At 62.2% G+C, this 17,975-nt stretch overlaps 1 protein-coding gene across 2 annotated transcripts; it reads left to right on the forward strand.

Annotated features, from left to right (window-relative positions):
• Positions 1–272: 272 nt before the first annotated feature.
• Positions 273–17,597, forward strand: PLCB3 (phospholipase C beta 3). Of its 2 annotated transcripts, XM_082477406.1 has the most exons (32): positions 273–524; positions 3,237–3,314; positions 3,582–3,650; positions 3,740–3,880; positions 4,120–4,199; positions 4,316–4,369; positions 4,460–4,535; positions 4,643–4,743; positions 5,264–5,430; positions 5,504–5,650; positions 6,553–6,793; positions 6,998–7,082; positions 7,158–7,344; positions 8,148–8,353; positions 9,254–9,350; positions 9,431–9,515; positions 9,832–9,956; positions 10,282–10,436; positions 10,516–10,677; positions 11,348–11,447; positions 11,537–11,641; positions 11,873–11,964; positions 13,196–13,349; positions 13,435–13,470; positions 13,588–13,780; positions 14,199–14,340; positions 14,431–14,507; positions 14,620–14,709; positions 14,802–14,859; positions 15,147–15,233; positions 15,322–15,541; positions 16,639–17,597. In XM_082477406.1, exons 1-31 carry the CDS (start codon positions 426–428, stop codon positions 15,523–15,525), a joined length of 3,693 nt encoding a protein of 1,230 aa, XP_082333532.1. In that variant the 5' UTR covers positions 273–425; the 3' UTR covers positions 15,526–15,541; positions 16,639–17,597. The 2 variants fall into 2 exon arrangements, with proteins under 2 accessions (XP_082333532.1, XP_082333531.1); XM_082477405.1 differs by lacking the exon at positions 16,639–17,597 and having other exon boundaries at positions 15,322–15,930.
• The last annotated feature ends 378 nt before the right edge of the window (positions 17,598–17,975 follow it).

A 17,975-nucleotide genomic window follows, 5' to 3' on the forward strand; every position in this document is an offset into this window, starting at 1 on the left:
CGGTCTTCGGCAGCGCCCTCTGCACGCAGTCCCTCCAGCTGCACCCCAACAGCCTCCCCGCCCCGAAGCGCCTTCCTCCAACCCGGGGCGGGTTCAGCTGAGCCACCCCCAGCGAAGTGCCCCAGTCCCGGCGTGCCTCTGCCCCATCCCTCCTCTGGCTGCAGTCGCCACCCCGGCCGCCAGGGGGAGCCGACGCGGGGCGGGCGGGCCCGACGCCGGGGGAGGGGGCGGTGCCGCTGCGGCCCCGCCCCCGCCCCGCCCCGGCCGGGCCCCGCCGATTCTCTGGTCTGTCCCGGACAGACTGGCGGGCGGGCGGTGACGCCGCCGGGCCGGAGCGGGCCGCGCGGGAGCGCGCGGAGGGAGCAGCGGCGCCGTCGGGTCCCCGTCGGGGCTCCGTGGGTCCCCGACCCGCCCCCGGCCCAGCTATGGCGGGCGCCAGGCCCGGCGTCCACGCGCTGCAGCTGGAGCCGCCCACCGTCGTGGAGACCCTGCGGCGCGGGAGTAAGTTCATCAAATGGGACGAGGTAAGTGCAGGGGCCCCCTGCTCCGCCCAGATCCGGGGACTCCCTCACCCCAGCTCCGCCAGACGCCGGGGACCCCCAGCCCAGACTGGCCTGGCCACCGCCCCCCCCACCCCCCATCCCAGCCTGGCTGCGCTCCGGAAACTTGAGTCCCCAGTCGTCCTCGTAATGAAGACTCTGTCCCCCACCCCCCACTCCAGTCCCTCATCTGCGGAAAATTTGGCGTTCATTCCTTGGCCCAGAGATTTCGAACCCCAGTAAATTCCAGCCCCCCACTTTTCTCTGGCTCTTCTCACCTCTCCCGGCCGGTCTAATTCTGCTTCCCCCAACCCTGGCCTGGTCCCCAGACCCCTGCCCGGCACTGGACAGTCTGGCTCAAGAACCATAGCCCCCAGTCTGGTTCAGTGGACCCCCATTCTGAGTGGGTGCCTCTGGGACCCTACTCTTCCCAGTGCCCTAGTCTGAACATTGTTCTCCATTCATCACTTCTTCACCCTATTCTGGCTGGCACCCCTTTGCCCTGCTTCTGGATCCCAGCCCAGCTCGCTGCTCAGGTGGGAGCACCAAGTCACCCCCCTAGTGGAGACTGTGCCCCCCCCCAAGTTCCTCCACCCCGGGGGAACTTTGCTCTCCACTTCTTAGCATCGGGACTTTGAACCCCAATAGATCCTGACTCCCCCTCCCCCCCCCCTTTACCTGACCTGCCCCTGGAGCTTCCCAGAGGCCCCGCTCCCACCTGCGGCTCTGCGAGCTGTCCTGCACCTCACCCTCGTTTTCACACCGCCCCCTCCTCTGCCCCCTGGGCCCCTCCTTCCCCGGGGCTTTCCCCCCCGCCTGCCGGAGCTGCCTTGCTGCTCCTTCCCAGCCAGGCCGGAGGCCTGGAAGACTCGGCTCCTTTCCGGCTGGGTGGGGCGGGTAGGCGTGGGAGCTGGGGGGAGGGGCTGGGGGCGTGGCCTGAGGTAACAGGTGTGCCATAGAGGGGTGCCCCGGCGCCCCTGGGGCTAGGGGAGACCCCTCCCCCCAGGCCGGCTTGAAGGGAAAAGTTTCTCCTTTTCCTTCCAGTGTGATAAACCCAAATAAGGAAGTGGGAACAGGGAGAGGGCCCTGGGGGTGGGGTGGGGGTTGCTGACAGGGACTTGGGGCCTGAGAACCTGGGGCCTGGGCTGCCTTTGAAGACCAGACCCCTGAGGAGGGGGAGAGGGAGGCCCTGGAGGCAGTACCCACAGAACTTCCCCCTCATCACACTCCTGGGGGGCCCTGAGCCCAGGGCAGGGTTGGTAATCCCAGAGAGGGGCTGAGGATGGTTGTCAGCACAGTGAGGTGGGGAGGCCCAAGCATCCCAACAGTTCCCAAGCCTCCTATCCCCTCGGCCCCCAGATCAACCTCCTGTCCTTTGTAAGTAAAGGCTGAGATGGGCGGGGCTAGTGCAGTCCCCGTTCTCCAGAAGGTGAAAACTGAGTCTGGAGAATGGAGGCTAATCCCAGGCCCCACAGTGGGGTTGTGGCTGAGGTCAGGAGCTGGGAGTCTGGCAGGGGTCCTGGTTCCCTGCTTCCCAAACCTCGGGACTCTGGAGCCATACTGCCTGCATGCAAATCTTGGCTCCTCTTCTTGACGTTAGGCAAACTAGGTAGTCTCTCTGTGCCTCAGTCTCCTCACCTGTAAGATGGGAAGAACAAGAGTGCAAACCTCGTAGGTTGTTAGGAGGACTAAGTGAGCACCTAGATATTGAGCGCTTAGACCCGCACCTGGCAAGCAGTAGGGGCGGCGTCAGGGTGAGCTGTTGTTACGACCATAGGATCGTCCACCAGTGAGCAGCAGCTTGGGGTGGCACCAAGGTGAGGCAGTGTCTTCTCTTGGCCTGGGGCAGGAGAGTTCTACCTGGGGCCACGTGGTCACTTGGGCCCTGGCCGAGTCTAAGCCTCTGATGACACCACCCCTCCCCCACTGCTGCTGGTCCTGAGTCACACAGGGTGGCCCTCCTCAGAAAATGGGGCCAGTGCACCCCTTTCTACCCTCCTGCCAGCCAGGGCTGTTGGAGCAAGAACAGAATTCACTGTCTAGTCCTGAGGGCAGGGTGAGTCCCCTTCCGAGGGGACTTAGCCTGTGCTCTGTAGGATGGGGCGAGCCTCGAAGCTGTGAGGCTCCAGTGGGGCGCAGGGTTGGGGGGGGTGATGGACTTTGAAGCAGACGTAAGGGGCGGCTGGTCTTCATGGGGACCCGAGGGACACAGAAGGACCATGGGGGTCAGGCTTCCAAACCCTCTTCTTTCATTCCATAAATATTCCCAAGGGGGCTGTGAGGGCTTCAGCCACCAGGGAGCTCTCAGACCTTATGAGGAAACTGAGTCCAGGCTTGGGGTCTGGGGAGGCCTCCCCAAGGAGGCAGGTCAGATTTCGGGGATAGAGAAGGAAGGGAGAATATCCTTGCAAAGGAGCAATGATGCAAAGACTGGAGGTGGGGAAAGGGTAGTTAGTGGTCCATGTGACAGAGTCTTAGGGCAAGAGAGCAGTGGGGCTGGGAGGGGACTAGGACCTCAGCTTTGTCCTGAGGACTCGAGGGAGCCACAGAGGACCTATGGGCTGGCTGAGGCTTCGTCTTCGCTCACTGAGAGAAAGACTGGGGCGGGGGGGGGAAAAGGTATGGCCCCAGGGGGTCCAGGGACCAAACCTGGGCGGCGGCCCTCACCCCGACCCCTGCCGTCCATCTCGTCCCCAGGAGGCCTCCAGTCAGAACCTGGTAACTCTGCGCGTGGACCCCAGTGGCTTCTTCCTGTACTGGACAGGACCCAACATGGTGAGGGCGGGTGCTGGTGCAGCTTTCTCAGGTCTAGGGCTCCCACCCCAGACCCCCGAAACCACCCCCAGCCCCCGCCCATGGGGGTGGGGCCCCGCTGATGCCTGACCTCTCCCACGGTTCCCTGGACAGGAAGTGCTAAGGGCGGGGGCTGAGGCTGGGGCTCCAGCAGGGGGTGGACACTCCCTGGCCTGGGTGGGGAGCTTGGGGGCTCCCAGCTGTCACCCTGTAGCCTCTCAGACCTCCCCTGGCATCTGGTTTCCCCAGGAGGTGGACACGCTGGATATCAGTTCCATCAGGGACACGAGGACAGGCCGTTATGCCCGCCTACCCAAGGTGAGTGATGGGGGCTCAGGACTCAGGATGGGAGTGAGGCTGTGGGGGATGGGGACAACCCTCTTCACCCTTGGCTTTCACCTTCTCAGGACCCCAAGATTCGGGAGGTGTTGGGCTTTGGGGGCCCTGATGCCCGGTTGGAGGAGAAGTTGATAACAGTGGTGGCCGGGCCAGACCCGGTGAATACATCATTCTTGAACTTCATGGCCGTGCAGGATGACACAGCCAAGGTGGGCTAGGATTGATGGCTCGGCCTGGGGGAGCTACAGCCTCACTTGCTGAGTCAGCCATCACTCAGTAGGCACCTGTTGTGTACTAGGCTGATCTCTGCCCCTGTTTTTAATCATCCTCTGACAAAGTGGTATTTAAGCACTTAGTGCGTGCCAGACCTAGTTCTGGGCATGGGCTGTGGCTGGGCCAGCCCCTCTGTGCCCCCCTCACCCCCTCCCCCCGGATCCTGACCCCTCAGGTCTGGTCCGAGGAGCTGTTCAAGCTGGCTATGAACATCCTGGCTCAGAACGCCTCCCGGAACACCTTCTTGCGCAAAGCGTGAGCCCTGGGCCTGCCCCGGGGCGGCCGGGTTGGGGGGGTGCATCGGGACGGGGGCGGGGGGGTGGGTTCAGGTAGCTGTTCCCAGGGCGTGACCCTTCCACCTGTGTCCCCAGGTACACGAAGCTGAAACTTCAGGTGAACCAGGATGGACGGATCCCTGTCAAGAAGTGAGCACCCCTTTCCCTCAGCACCTTCTCTGCTTTTCTGACCTTGGTGACCTTTGCCCCCACTGACCCTAACCCCTCCCATCTGCTCAGCATCCTGAAGATGTTCTCAGCAGACAAGAAGCGGGTAGAAACTGCGCTGGAATCCTGTGGCCTCAATTTCAACCGGGTGAGGGGGCTGGGGCCAGGGGCCAGGGTTGGGGGGTGTCACGGTGGGCGCCTGCTCTTTGAGGGCTGGCTGTCCCTGGGTTCTCACCTTCCACTCCTGGCCCCTAGAGCGAGTCCATCCGGCCTGACGAGTTTTCCTTGGAAATCTTTGAGCGGTTCTTGAACAAGCTTTGTCTGCGGCCGGACATTGACAAGATCCTGCTGGAGATGTGAGCAGGGCTGGGCCTGCCTCCCAGCCCCCCATACACCGTGTCTGGCCTCTGCTGGCATTCCTTCCAGTTCAAGGGAGGGGAAGTGGAGCTGTCGGGGTCTCTGTGTGCTGGAGCTGTGCCTGTGCTCAGAGCTGCCTTGCCTGGGGCTCTGTCGTGGACAGTTCTATGCTGACCCTTGGCCGGGGTTGCTGTCATCTGCGCACACTGGGGCTGAGGACCCAGTGGCTCAGATGTGTTGTCGGTGAGGGCTGGAGCTGAGATCGGGTCCAGGACCTGGAAGCATGGTGTGGTGGGCCAAGCACTTGGTGGCTTCCAAAGCCCTTGCTGATACCAATGGCAGCACCAAATGGTTAGGAGAGCGGATGGGGAAACTGAGGCCCAGAGGGGCCAGCAACTTGCCCAAGTCCCAGTCAGAGGGTTCTAGAGCCAGGCACGGCCTTCTGACTTCTCACAGGGTGAGGGTTTGGAGCAGGGGCTGGTGAGGCTCCAGCCTGACTCCACTTCCCGCCCTCTCCAGAGGCGCCAAGGGCAAACCATACCTGACGCTGGAGCAGCTCATGGACTTCATCAACCAGAAGCAACGGGACCCGAGGCTCAATGAAGTGCTGTACCCGCCTCTGCGGCCCTCCCAGGCCCGGCTGCTTATCGAGAAGTATGAGCCCAACCAGCAATTCCTGGAGAGAGGTGAGCCGGCGTGGGAGCTGGGGGCAAGGCGGGAGGGCCCCAGCTGCCCCTGCTGACCCCGCCCCGCCCCCAGACCAGATGTCCATGGAGGGCTTCAGCCGCTACCTGGGAGGTGAGGAGAATGGCATCCTGCCCCTAGAGGCCCTGGATCTGAGCACAGACATGACCCAGCCGCTCAGTGCCTACTTCATCAACTCCTCACACAACACCTATCTCACAGGTGAGCAAGCCCATCCTAGCGTGACCTCTGCCCTCTGCCCTCTGGCCCTTAGACTGCTTCCCTCCTTTTGGGGTGGCCCCTGCTAGGGATACACGCCGGGAACAGACTGCCTGCCCTGGGGAGTGGGCTTCTGTGCATGGGTTTCTCGGGGTGGTCCAGGAGGCTTCCCTGGGGGAAGGGCTGAGGCCTGCATCTGCCCCGGGAAGGAACAGCCTGTGCGTAGGCCTGGGAGCAGGAGACCCTTTGGTGCTCTTAAGCAGAAAGGAGGCTGAGAGGTGGGGTGGGGCAGGGTGGAACAGGGTGGGGCGGGGACTGGGGCAGGTAGAGATGAGAGGGACCCCGGGGGCACAGAAGGAATGGGAAGAATTTGGGCTGATCCTAAGTGAGTGGGAAGGCTTCTTGCAAGGTGTTTAGCAGGGAGAGGTGATGTGACCTGGTATGTTTTTAGAAGGATGATGCCAGGTGCTTCGCAGAGATTGGATGGGAGGCGGGGAGGGGCCTGCTGTCCCCAGGAGGAGGTGATGGAGGCTGTTCCAGGGCAGCAGCGGTGGAGGGAGGAAGGGGAAGTGAGGGGCCATGGGGGTGTTGGGGCTGACTCCCCGGTTCAGGCTGGTGGGATGGGGGTGGTGGGTGTTTATCGGAGAGAGGGTGAGACCTGGAGGAGGAGCCAGCCTGTCAGCCGGTGCTGGTGGATGCCGACGCTACCCGGCTTTGGGACTTCGGGGAGAGATGGTGCTGGTTCCACAGCGAATTAAGGAGTGGTCAGAAGCTGGCCAGACAGAGCGTGCCAGGGCCAGGCCACCCCCGGGGCTCTGCGTCCCCAGCATGGCCCGGTTCAGCGCAGGCCTGGGGAAGAGGGCGAGGCTGGCGGGGTGGCCGTGGTGACGGAGCCTCGCCCCCAGCGGGGCAGCTGGCGGGAACCTCGTCGGTGGAGATGTACCGGCAGGCACTGCTGTGGGGCTGCCGCTGCGTGGAGCTGGACGTGTGGAAAGGGCGGCCGCCTGAGGAGGAGCCCTTCATCACCCACGGCTTCACCATGACCACGGAGGTGCCGCTGCGAGACGTGCTGGAGGCCATTGCGGAGACCGCCTTCAAGACCTCGCCCTACCCCGTCATCCTCTCCTTTGAGAACCATGTGGACTCGTGAGTGGGCCCCTGACCCTGGGACCCCGATCCTGGCCTGGGGACCCCTGGTGACCCAGAGACAACCACCTCACCATGGCACTGTTGGACTGCTCCTGTGACCTCTGACCCTGGGATCTTTCACTGACCCTGCCGGCCTCTGACCTACCCTGGGGACCTCAGCTTCACCCCAAGAACCTCTGACCTCTGACCTTGGCCCCACAGGGCAAAGCAGCAGGCCAAGATGGCTGAGTACTGCCGCTCCATCTTTGGGGACGCACTGCTCATCGACCCCCTGGACAAGTACCCGGTATGGGGCACAGAGCCGGGGCGGGGCATGGGGGTGAGGGCGCCCAGCAGACCCTGACCTGTCCGTGCCCACCAGCTGGCCCCGGGCGTCCCCCTGCCCAGCCCCCAGGACCTGATGGGCCGCATCCTGGTGAAGAACAAGAAGCGGCACCGGCCCAGCACTGGCGTTCCCGACAGCTCCGTGCGCAAGCGGCCGCTAGAGCAGAGCAACTCGGCCCTGAGCGAGAGCTCCGCCGCCACCGAGCCCTCCTCGCCCCAGCTCGGTACGGCCCTGGCCCGACCTTCGACCCCAGTCCTGACCCTAGCCTCCCACTTCGCCGAGCTCAGCCCTCCCTGGGGATGCTCTCTCTGCTCCCAACCTGACCTCCCTCCTCACCAAGCCGCTCGCCACCGCTCAGCTGAGTATGGGACCTCTGACCCCTGACCCCAGGTGCTCACCTCACTGAACTTCACCCCAGTTGGATTTGGCTCCATCCGCCTCCTGACCCCTCAATCTCAACCTCCACCTCGCACCTCACAGAGCCCTCCCCCTCAACCAGGTTATGACTCTGAATTCTGACCTCTGACCTCAATCACCTCTCACCTAAACCACCTCTCTCCTGAGACCCCTACTGAGTCTACCCACCCAGCTGGTTCTAATTTCAGCTCACCCTGGACCTCTCACTTTACTGAGGTCCCGCTTACATCCGACCCCTGAGTGCTCACCTCACTACGCGCCCTCACTGGCTGTGGCCCTCACTGACCCCTGACTTGGAACCCCACCTTGTCATCCTTTACCCCCACCGTCAAGGCTGTTGTACCCCAGTTCTCACCCTTCTGAGCCACGCTACCTACCTCCCTGCTGGATATAACTCTGCATCCTGATCTTTGACCTTTGATTCCTCTACACCATCGTTCGGTTTGATCCCATCCAGCTCCTGAGCTCCCCTCGTCCCCCAGCCACACTGCTCTGAGAGTACCCCTTGACTCCGTGAGTCGCCTCTACACACTGGGCACAACTCCTCCTGGCTCCTGTGTGTCTGTGTGTGCCCTGACCCCCGACCTCCTGTGGCCTTGTCCTCTGCAGGGTCCCCCAGCTCTGACAGCTGCCCAGGCCTGAGCAATGGGGAGGAGGCGAGCCTTGAGAAGCCCAGCCTGGAGCCTCAGAAGTCTCTGGGTGAGGAGAGTTTGCAGCGGGGCCCTGATGCTCTTGGATCTGCCTACCGTGAGGATGAGGAAGAGGATGAGGAAGAGGAGGAACAGACGGACCCCAAAAAGCCAACCACCGACGAGGTCAGGCCTACAGGCAGGAAGAGGGGGTGGTGGCGCATCTTCACTTCCCAAGTGTTTGCTGAGCCCTGACTGTGCCAGGCACAGCACCGGGTGCTGGGTCCGCTCACGATCAGATGTTATCCCTGCGCTCCCAGAGTTCAGAGGGGGGAGTGTGTGGAGTGGGGGAGGGGTCTTAGATAAACAGGCACGGAAGCGAGTGTGAAATTGTGTTCAGGACATGGGCCGGGAGGAGTGAGTTAGGGTGCAGAACTGGGGGGAGGAGGGGGAGTCGGACCTCAGCGGGGACTTTGGGTGAGCAGACCTGAGGAAGAGGGAACACTGTGCAAAGGCCCTGTGGCAGGGCCAGAGAGTGCAGGGGGAGGGGGCAGTGCAAGACGAGGGAGCGCTGAGTTTTGAGGAGAGAAGGTGACAGAGAAGGTCAGTCATGAGATTGGGTTTGAGAGGGGCCCAGAGTGGGGAAGGGTGGGGGCAGCCATGGTCGAGCTCAGGTAGCAGGGCTTGAGTTTGAGGCTCTTGTGAGCCACCCAAGAGGAGATGGCAGGTGGTGGTTGGAAATGAGACTGGGGATGGAAATTTGGGGCTCAGCTGCATGTGAATAATTGAACCCCTGGGGTTGGGTGAGGAGTTCCAGCTTCTAAGGATCAGGGAGGTAGAAGGCAAACCAGGAAGGTGGGGTCCAGGGCACATTGGAGAGGCCCAGAGAGAAGGCTGCGGGGCAGATGGGACCCGGACTGACAGGCCGTGGCCAGGCTGGGGTCTTTGCTGAGAGAACTGGGCAGTGTGATTGCAGGGCTGGGAGGAGGGTCAGTGCCTCCTTTGTGGTGGGGGGGGCAGGTGAGGGAACTTCCAACTGATGGCTGGGGGCCATGGGACCGCTGACCCTGCATTTGGGGGCCACAGGGCACTGCCAGCAGTGAGGTCAATGCCACTGAGGAAATGTCGACACTTGTCAACTACATCGAGCCCGTCAAGTTCAAGTCCTTCGAGGCTGCTCGAAGTGAGTGGGGTGAGAGGTGGAGGAGTGGGAGGGGGTCTGGCCCTGCCAGGCCTGACCCCCTCCCACTCCCCACCCCCCAGAGAGGAACAAGTGCTTTGAGATGTCATCCTTTGTGGAGACCAAGGCCATGGAGCAACTGACCAAGAGCCCCATGGAGTTTGTGGAGTATCCTTCCGTGTTGCTAGGGCTGGCGGGGTGGGGCTAATCCCTCGGAGGCTGGCTCAGATTGTTCTGACCCCACCCGTAGCACCTGCGCAGGATCCTGATGCTCTAGCACTCCGCTCTGGGTTTTGAGCAGGCCTGGGAGACTGTGTAGGGCCTAGGCCGAGAAGCGGGGGACTGAAGGGGCAGCTTGAGCAAAGGCGGGGAGGTGGGTTCACAGGAGCTGAGGATGGGCCTGGAGCACTGGGCTCGAGGCAGAAGGCGGGGCCGCTACCCGCCGGGGCCAGTACCCAGCGTGGCCCCTGACTGCCAACCTCAGATACAACAAGCAGCAGCTCAGCCGCATCTACCCCAAGGGCACACGTGTGGACTCGTCCAACTACATGCCCCAGCTCTTCTGGAACGTGGGCTGCCAGCTCGTCGCGCTCAACTTCCAGACCCTGGGTGAGCGCTGGCCTGCCTTGACCTTTGACCTCTGGCCCCCAGCCTCACTGACTTCTGCCCCATGACCCTGTTACTCTTGACTGAAGGGGCCTCTGACTGTCTAATCCCAGATCCCCAAACCCAGCCGAGACCTTGGCTGACCCTAACTCCTGACCTTGGCTGATCCTAGACCCTTCCCCTTGTCCATTCTTTCCTGAGTCTGGATCCTTGATGCCATTTGATCTGACCCGAACGACTCCTGGTCCCCCCTCTGCACGGCACTGTTCTTCCTGACCCCTGACCCCATTTGACCTGCTGACCCTCGCCCTCCCCCTGTTGCCCCCAGACGTGGCCATGCAGCTCAACGTGGGCGTGTTCGAGTACAACGGGCGCAGTGGCTACCTACTCAAGCCCGAGTTCATGCGGCGGCCGGACAAGTCCTTTGACCCCTTCACCGAGGTCATCGTGGACGGCATCGTGGCCAATGCCGTGCGGGTCAAGGTGGGGCCAGGGAGGGCTCAGGCCAGGGTGTCCTGGGGATGGGACTCTCAGCAGCCTCCTCACCCTCCTGGCCCCCCAGGTGATCTCGGGGCAGTTCCTGTCCGACAGGAAGGTGGGCATCTACGTGGAGGTGGATATGTTCGGCCTCCCTGTCGACACGCGGCGCAAGTACCGCACTCGGACCTCTCAGGGGAACTCGTTCAACCCCGTGTGGGATGAGGAGCCCTTCGACTTCCCCAAGGTGAGCCCCGCGCCTGCGCCCTCCCCGGCACAGGGAGCTGCAGCCCAGACCTGCCGGGCTCTCTTAGTGGGGGGACGGGAACCAGGAGCACCGGTGGCGGTTGGGGATGCGAAGGTGGGCGTGCCCCGGCACCTCAAGGCTGGGCCTGTCACCTCGAGGCCCCACCCCGGGTCCTGCAGGTCCCCGCATCAGGCTCACACTCCCTTCCCTCTGTGGGGTGAGAGGAGAGGACAGGAAGCTGAGCCAGCAGGAGGTCCCGCAGTGGGGAGTGGGTGCCGCCCACCCCGTCTCCCAGGCAGGAGGGACTTGCTCCAAGCTCACCTCAGCTTCTCCCTGCCCCCCAAATGGATGGGCCCTCTGCAGCCTGCTGGGGTGGGGCGTGGCCTCAGGCCCAGACACATGGCTCACTCCAGTTTCTAAGCTGGCAGTGACCAGACCTGTCCCACCATAACGATGCCTGGAGGGGTCCATCTGCCTGTTCTCTTGACTCAGGGCTCTGGTGGAAGCTGGTCATCCCTTTGGCGAGGTCACAGAGGTGTGGGTCCACCACTGGCTCAGTGGCGATGGTGACTGATGGTCAGTGGTTGGGTCAGATTGTCCAAGGGCCCACTCTGGGTGTCGGCCTTGGTGGCTGTGGTCAGCTGCAGCTCAGACCAGTCTGGGCCCTCAGGTGGTGCTGCCCACGCTGGCTTCGCTGCGCATCGCGGCCTTTGAGGAGGGTGGCAAGTTCGTGGGGCACCGGATCCTGCCTGTCTCTGCCATCCGCTCAGGTGAGGCCACTTGGGCTCTGGGCAGCGTTGGGGGCAGGGTGTGTGGGGACCTATCGGGGCGCAGCCACCTTGCCCTCCCGCCCTCCCAGGGTACCACTACATCTGCCTGCGGAACGAGGCCAACCAGCCGCTGTGCCTGCCGGCCCTGCTCATCTACACTGAGGCCTCTGACTACATCCCCGATGACCACCAGGGTGAGCTGGAGGGAGCTGGGGCGGGGCAGGCCAGGCAGGGTGGGGACAAGGACACCACCAGGGCCTGGGAGTGGCTGGGACTGGTGCCCCCAACTGAGGGTGGTAAACAGAGCTGAGGGTGGGTTCTGTGCTCCCTCCTTCCTTCCGTGAGACCAGAGCCGGGGAAGGCTGGTCTGGAGGCTGGCTCCGGGGGTTCTGTCTCTGAGACCCTTGCCCTCTGCTCCCACCCAGACTACGCAGAGGCCCTGATCAATCCCATCAAGCACGTCAGCCTGATGGACCAGAGGGCCAAGCAGCTGGCCGCCCTCATTGGGGAGAGTGAGGTGAGCCAGGGCAGGTCGGGGGCAGGCAGGAGGCAGCAGGGCTCAGGCTCACCTGGACCCTGGGGGCCCCTGGGGGTCGGGGTGTGGGTGGGGTAGGGTGGTGAGGGCTGACCTCTGGGCCCAGCCCTGGTGGAGAAGCACCCTGCAGCCTTCTCTGCTCTCCTCCACCTGCACCGTCCCATGCCACTTCCAGCTGGTGGTCTGGCTCTTCTCCCCAAGTGGGGCTGTTCCCTGCCTGCTGCAGACGCTAACTTCATGCAGTTACCCACACCATCCCTCCAACCCTGGGCTCCGCCTCCAACGCTGGCCTTTCTGCCCTGGTACAGGGCAGCGTGGGGCTTCAGGGCTCTCTTGTTCAATAGGCTCAGCCGTCTCCGGTTACTCTCCACATTTTAAGGAGGTGGAAACCACCCCTTTTGCATGAGAAAGGCCTTCAGGATAGTCCTGGGCTAGAACTCTTCCTGCTGCCAGCAGGTTCGAAGCCAGGGTTCAGGGCTCAGCCATGGCCGCTTCACCAGGGCAGCTGGAAACCCTGAAAGCTTTTAAAACGCGGGTCCTGGGAGCCGGGCAGTGGCTTCTGCGGGGAGGGGTCAGGAGCAGAGGCTCTCCGCAGATCTAGACCCGGTCTCACGGGGCCCCGCGGCAGGCAGGGAAGAGAGACGGCTGCCTAGAGCTGTTAGTGGGAGAGGCTGGTGCCCACTCTGCGGTCACTTCCTTCATTGATTTAATCAGGAGCTAAGCAACGAGAAAGATGAGCAGCTGTGGGCAAGGGTGGAGGGGGACTTGGAGAGGGGAGGAAACGGGGCTGGGCCAAGGCTTTCCAGAGCAATCTGGAAGTTCCTAAGCATATGCAATGAGGCCTGGCATCCTAGAGACACGACCTCACGTTATCTTCTTCATGCCTCACGTGGAAAGAGAGGTTAGAAATGCTTGTTTTATACCTCTCGTTCTCATGGAGTTGTCCCAGCAGCCCCACATTACAGAGGAGGAGTCCAGGGCCAGGCAGGCTGAGGGAGGTTGTGAAGGACAGAAGGGTCTGGAGACAGGGAATTCCCTGGTGGTCCAGTGGTTAGGACTCCGCACGTTCACTGCTGTGGGCCTGGGTTCGATCCCTGGTCGGGGAACTAAGATCCCACATGCCGCGTGACGTGGCCAAAAAAAAAAACAAAAGGGTCTGGAGAGAACAGCATTTCTGGAAAGAGCATAGAGCATTCTACTTTCTCCCTCACAGGCTCAGGCTGGCCCGGAGACAAGCCAGGAGACCCAGTCTCAGCAGCCAGGGTCCCAGCTGACCCCAAACCCCACACCCAGCCCACTGGACACCTCCCCCCGCCGGCCCCCAGGCCCCGTCACCTGCCCCACCAGCACCTCCCTCAGCAGCCCAGGTGAGGGGCGGCCTGGAGTGGGCGCAGGGGCATAGCTCTGCTGCTGGCTCCTCCAGCTTCTGACAGACTTGCTTCTGCTCTCCAGGTCAGCGCGATGACCTCATTGCCAGCATCCTCTCAGGTAGGGGGCAGGCCTGTTCTGGGGGTGGGTCTACTCCCGGAGGGGGCGGGTGCTCCTGCAGGGTTGGTCTGCCCCAGCCCAGCCTGGCCTGGCCCATCTTTGCTCTGCTGCCCACAGAGGTGGCCCCGGCTCCGCTGGATGAGCTCCGAGGCCACAAGGCCCTGGTGAAGCTCCAGAGCCGGCAAGAGCGAGACTTTCGAGAGCTGCACAAGAAGCATCAGCGGAAGGCGGTTGCCCTCACACGCCGGTTGCTCGACAGCCTGGCCCAGGCCCAGGCCGAGAGCAGGTGCCGGCACCAGCCAGGTGTCCTGTGAGTGTCCAGCCTGCCTGTGTGCAAGTGTGCTGCGTGCATGGATATGAATATGAGGATGTGTGTGCACATGGGGTTTTGCACTACGTGGGCGTGGAGGGACGGCCGAGCACTGCCCCTTGACCCCAGGGAGGAGGGTTTGGTGCAAGGAAGACAGAGGAGTCTGGGTCCCATCCTCTTTCCGCCAGGGAGCGATACCTTTTTTGAAGTCCCTGTAAGAGCGTGTTTCCAGAGACTGTTGCCCAAACAGGCTCCCAACATTTGGGTGGAGCTAACGGGCCTCCTCATTGGCGTAACAGATCCCACCCCTCTGGGCTGGCATCTCCCATTGCCTGCTGGAGTATGCCCTGTCCCCCTGCCCTCCCAGCCCAAGTCCATGTGACGACCTGAGCATCACCCAGAGGGGCTCTCCCCACAGAGGCGGGGAGGACGAGAGGGAGGAGGAGGAAGAGGTGAAGAGGTATCAAGAGTTCCAAAAGAAACAGGTGCAGTGTCTGCTGGAGCTGAGGGAGGCCCAGGCGGACACAGAGGCCGAGCGGAGGCTGGAGCACCTGAGACAGGTGAGGGGGACGTGTGGCAGTGGGGGAGAGACTGCCTCCTGGACAGGCCTGTCACAGCCTGTGTCACCTGTTGGCCACCTGTGTCTATAGGCTCAGCAGAAGCTCAGGGAGATTGTCATGGATGCTCACACCACTCAGTTCAAGAGACTGAAGGAGATGAACGAGAGGTGAAGGCAGGGGATCTCATGGGCAGACGCGGGATACTCCCTGGTGCCAGGAGGAGGGCAGAGACCCCAGTCCTGCCATTGAGCCTTTCTCTTCCCCCACTGGCTCCTCCAGGGAGAAGAAGGAACTGCAGAAGATCCTGGACAGGAAGCGCCACAACAGTATCTCAGAGGCAAAGACCAGGGAGAAACATAAGAAGGAGGCGTAAGGGCATCAGGGCCGGGAGCCATTTGGGCGCTGGGCAGGCCGGGCCGGGTGCCTGGGCACTGAGCCCATCCTGCCTTGCTCCTGTGCAGGGAACTGACAGAGATTAACCGTCGGCACATCACTGAGTCGGTCAACTCCATCCGTCGGGTGAGTGAAGCTCAGGTGCCACCCTAGCCCACCCCTGTTCCTTCAGTCATCGTAAACCTGTATCCTGGGGGCCAGCCTGGTGCTACGTTGCCCTAGGGGGATTTCTAGAGCCTTTTCCTTTGGGTCTGGAAAGTTTGCTATAAGAGTCATCTCAGGACCCTGGCCACACAACTCCGGGAGCCTACGCCTGCCTGACTTCTGTGCCCAGGCAGAGCCCTGGGGTCCGGGCCCCTTCCTTAGAGACCCTTGGCTGAGCCCTTGCCCCCCCCCCCGCCACACACACACAGCTGGAGGAGGCCCAGAAGCAGCGGCAGGAACGCCTTGTGGCCACGCAGCAGCAGATTCTCCAACAGCTGACAGAAGAGGAGCCCAAGGTGAGGCCTTGGGTGAGGGGCAGGCAGGCAGCAGGTAGGCAGAGCGCCGGGTGGCCTGGCTTTGCCTGTGATACTCCTCTTCCTGCAGCTGCTGGCCCAGCTGGCCCAGGAGTGTCAGGAGCAGCGGGAGAGGCTGCCCCAGGAGATCCGCTGGAGCCTGCTGGGCGAGACGCCGGAGGGACTGGGGGACGGGCATCTGGTGGCCTGTGCCAGCAATGGTCACGCGCCTGGGAGCAGTGGGCACCTGTCTGGCGCTGATTTGGAGAGCCAAGAGGAGACTACGAAGCTCTGAACTGGTTGAGCAAGAGGTGGCCACCAGGCCAGGGTGGGCACTGGGAGGAGGGCAGGAAGCTAAGACACTAAATGCTTTTTTTAAAAAAAAACTTTTTATGTTTAGAAATTTTATTTTTTTAAACTGGGGCGAGCACCCCGCACTAACTCCCTTCCTTCACCCTCCTGGGGCCCCTTTAATCCCCAGTCCCTCCTTCCTGCCCTCAGTCCTAGGGAAGGTGCTGGGTGGGTCACTCTGGGCCAGAAGGGCCTCGCCCCCAGGACACCCACACCCTAGAGTGGGACTCATCTCCCTCACTTACCCAGGGAACAGTGGGTGGAGACTTCGAGCTCTGGGAAGTTGGGGTCACATTCTTTCTCTATCCTTTGGGGATTTTTTTACATGAATAAAAGTGGATTTCAGGGACCCTGTGTGCAGCGTGGTTTGGGGTGGGGCAGTGCTGGAGAGGACTCGGGCCCTAGATCTGGCTCTGCTACTTCTGGAGCCTCAGTTTTCTCATCTATAAAATGGGATTGTGGGCATTGTGGGATTGAGGTCAGGCCCCCAACAGAGGGTTGCTGGGTTTCAACCTTCAGACCTCCTTGCCCAGGAACTGCCTGCAGATCTTCCCAGTGACCTGACATCAGAGGCCCTCTGGCCTCCCCCAGGCTTTCCTGCCTCTATGCCCTCTGCCCTGGGCTACCACTCCTGCTCCCCTCTCCTCCTACCCCCCACCCCACCCCCACCCCACCCCCACCCATTACTTTTCTCCCTCCCGGGCTCTTTTTGTCCTCCCTTCACAGAGGCTCAGGCCTCTGCTTCAGGAAGCCTCCCCTGCACCCTCTTCCTGTTGCCTGATATGACCCAAGCACCCAGCATCTTCCGCTGAGGCTGCTCCGGGCCACACAGGCAGTTGACTGTATTGGGGGATGGACCTGTTAGGGGTGGAGCTGGGCAGCTCAGAACCTGCCCAACATCAGGGGACCTGGTTGCTCTCAGCAATAGGTGGGAAGTGGATGAGCCTGGAAGTGACCCTTGGGTGAAGGGAGGCTGACAGTCACAGACACTCACAGGGGCTAGGAGACGCAGCATCCCCCTCATCCCTGTGAGGGAGACGTTATGCCTGTTTTGCAGATGAGGAAACTGAGGCCACAACTAAGTCAAGACGTCCTGACCTGGAGGCAGGGTGGGCCTGGACCCTCTATGGCAGACTGTCTTCGGCCAGCCTGGAGGACCTGCTCCATTGCCTCCCCCTCCTGCCCTGGGACAGCGTGGAGTGGCAGAGACCCTGCAGCGAGGGTGCGGCTGGGTTCTGCAGCAGGGTCAGGCTGGCACTTCTTCAAGGCCTCTCCCAGCTTCCTGGCGCTTCCCGGGCTGCCTCCCTCCTCCAGAGGAAGGCAGCCTCTTATCTGAGCTTATCTCCTGCCAATTGAGTGTTTTCTTTCTTTGTTTTTGCTGCAACCTCAGGCAAACAGATAGGGTGGGGAGGCCAGAGAAACAGGATTTCCAGAGCGGGGCCTTCCCAGGGCTGGGGACCTCTGCCTTGGGCCCTGCTCCCTTAGGGTCAGTATCATTGCCCGGGCCTTCCCTGCTTCTGTGGTCAGTTCTGGTCCTAGCCCCAAAACTGCCCCGTCCAGGCCCCTGAGCAGCTGACTCCCATTTTCCTGACTCCACATATAAACACTACACGTCAGTCCACAGGTCCTCAAAGACCAGGCTAAACTCCAAGCTCCTGGGCATGACATTCCGACCCTTGAGAAGCCTGGCCTCTGCAGCTCCCCCATCCTTCCGAGGGTTTACTCTTTCCTCCACTGGGAATGACAGCCCCCTCCCCCATCTCCTCAAGTCTCAGCTCTAGCTCACCTCCTCCCTGAAGCCGTCCCTGACTTTACCATGCCGGAGGGAGCCGCCCTCACCCTGCTTCCAGGCCCCTGTTATAGCACTGGTTGACGGTAACTCCACTGTAAGAGGCTGGCTTTCCCCTTGCCAGGAAGCTTGGGATAGCAGGGGCTGTGGCGTAATTCATCTCTGTGTACCTAGTACAAAGTGCTGGCTGGTCTGTAGGGGGCGCCAATAAATCTTTCTGAAATTGAGCTCTGAGCTCTGCTCCCAGGTCCTGGTGAAGCTTCTCGGGTTCCCTAGCGATCACTCTACTCACAGCCCTGGGCCGAGCGTTCCACCCCCTCCCCCGCCCTACGCGTCCAGCCAGTTCCCTGAGGAGCGCTGGCCCCAGGCCGGCCACACAGTAGCTGCTCAAAAGGACTGACCCAAATAGGAACAAATGACCCTCCCTGGGGGACTGCGGCACGGTTTGCAGTGCGTGGAATTCCGGCGGCCAGCCGGGCTGTAGTTCCCAATTACCATATTAGAGATAAGAACCTGGGCGTCCCCGAGGTCCGGTCGCGCTCCGCTTCCCGGAGGCCAAGCAGCCGTGGCTCTGCTCGCCGCCTCAACCCCTTTCTGATCTCGGT

Source organism: Balaenoptera physalus, assembly GCF_965194825.1.
Source record: "Balaenoptera physalus genome assembly, chromosome: 10".
Lineage (NCBI taxonomy): Eukaryota > Metazoa > Chordata > Mammalia > Artiodactyla > Balaenopteridae > Balaenoptera > Balaenoptera physalus.

Coding starts and splice junctions, on each gene's coding strand:
- PLCB3 (XM_082477406.1), top strand. CDS start 426: ATGGCGGGCGCCAGGCCCGGCGTCCACGCGCTGCAGCTGGAGCCGCCC. Junction 3,651..3,739: donor GTTATGCCCGCCTACCCAAG/GTGAGTGATGGG, acceptor TCACCTTCTCAG/GACCCCAAGATTCGGGAGGT. Junction 14,341..14,430: donor GGCTGGAGCACCTGAGACAG/GTGAGGGGGACG, acceptor CTGTGTCTATAG/GCTCAGCAGAAGCTCAGGGA.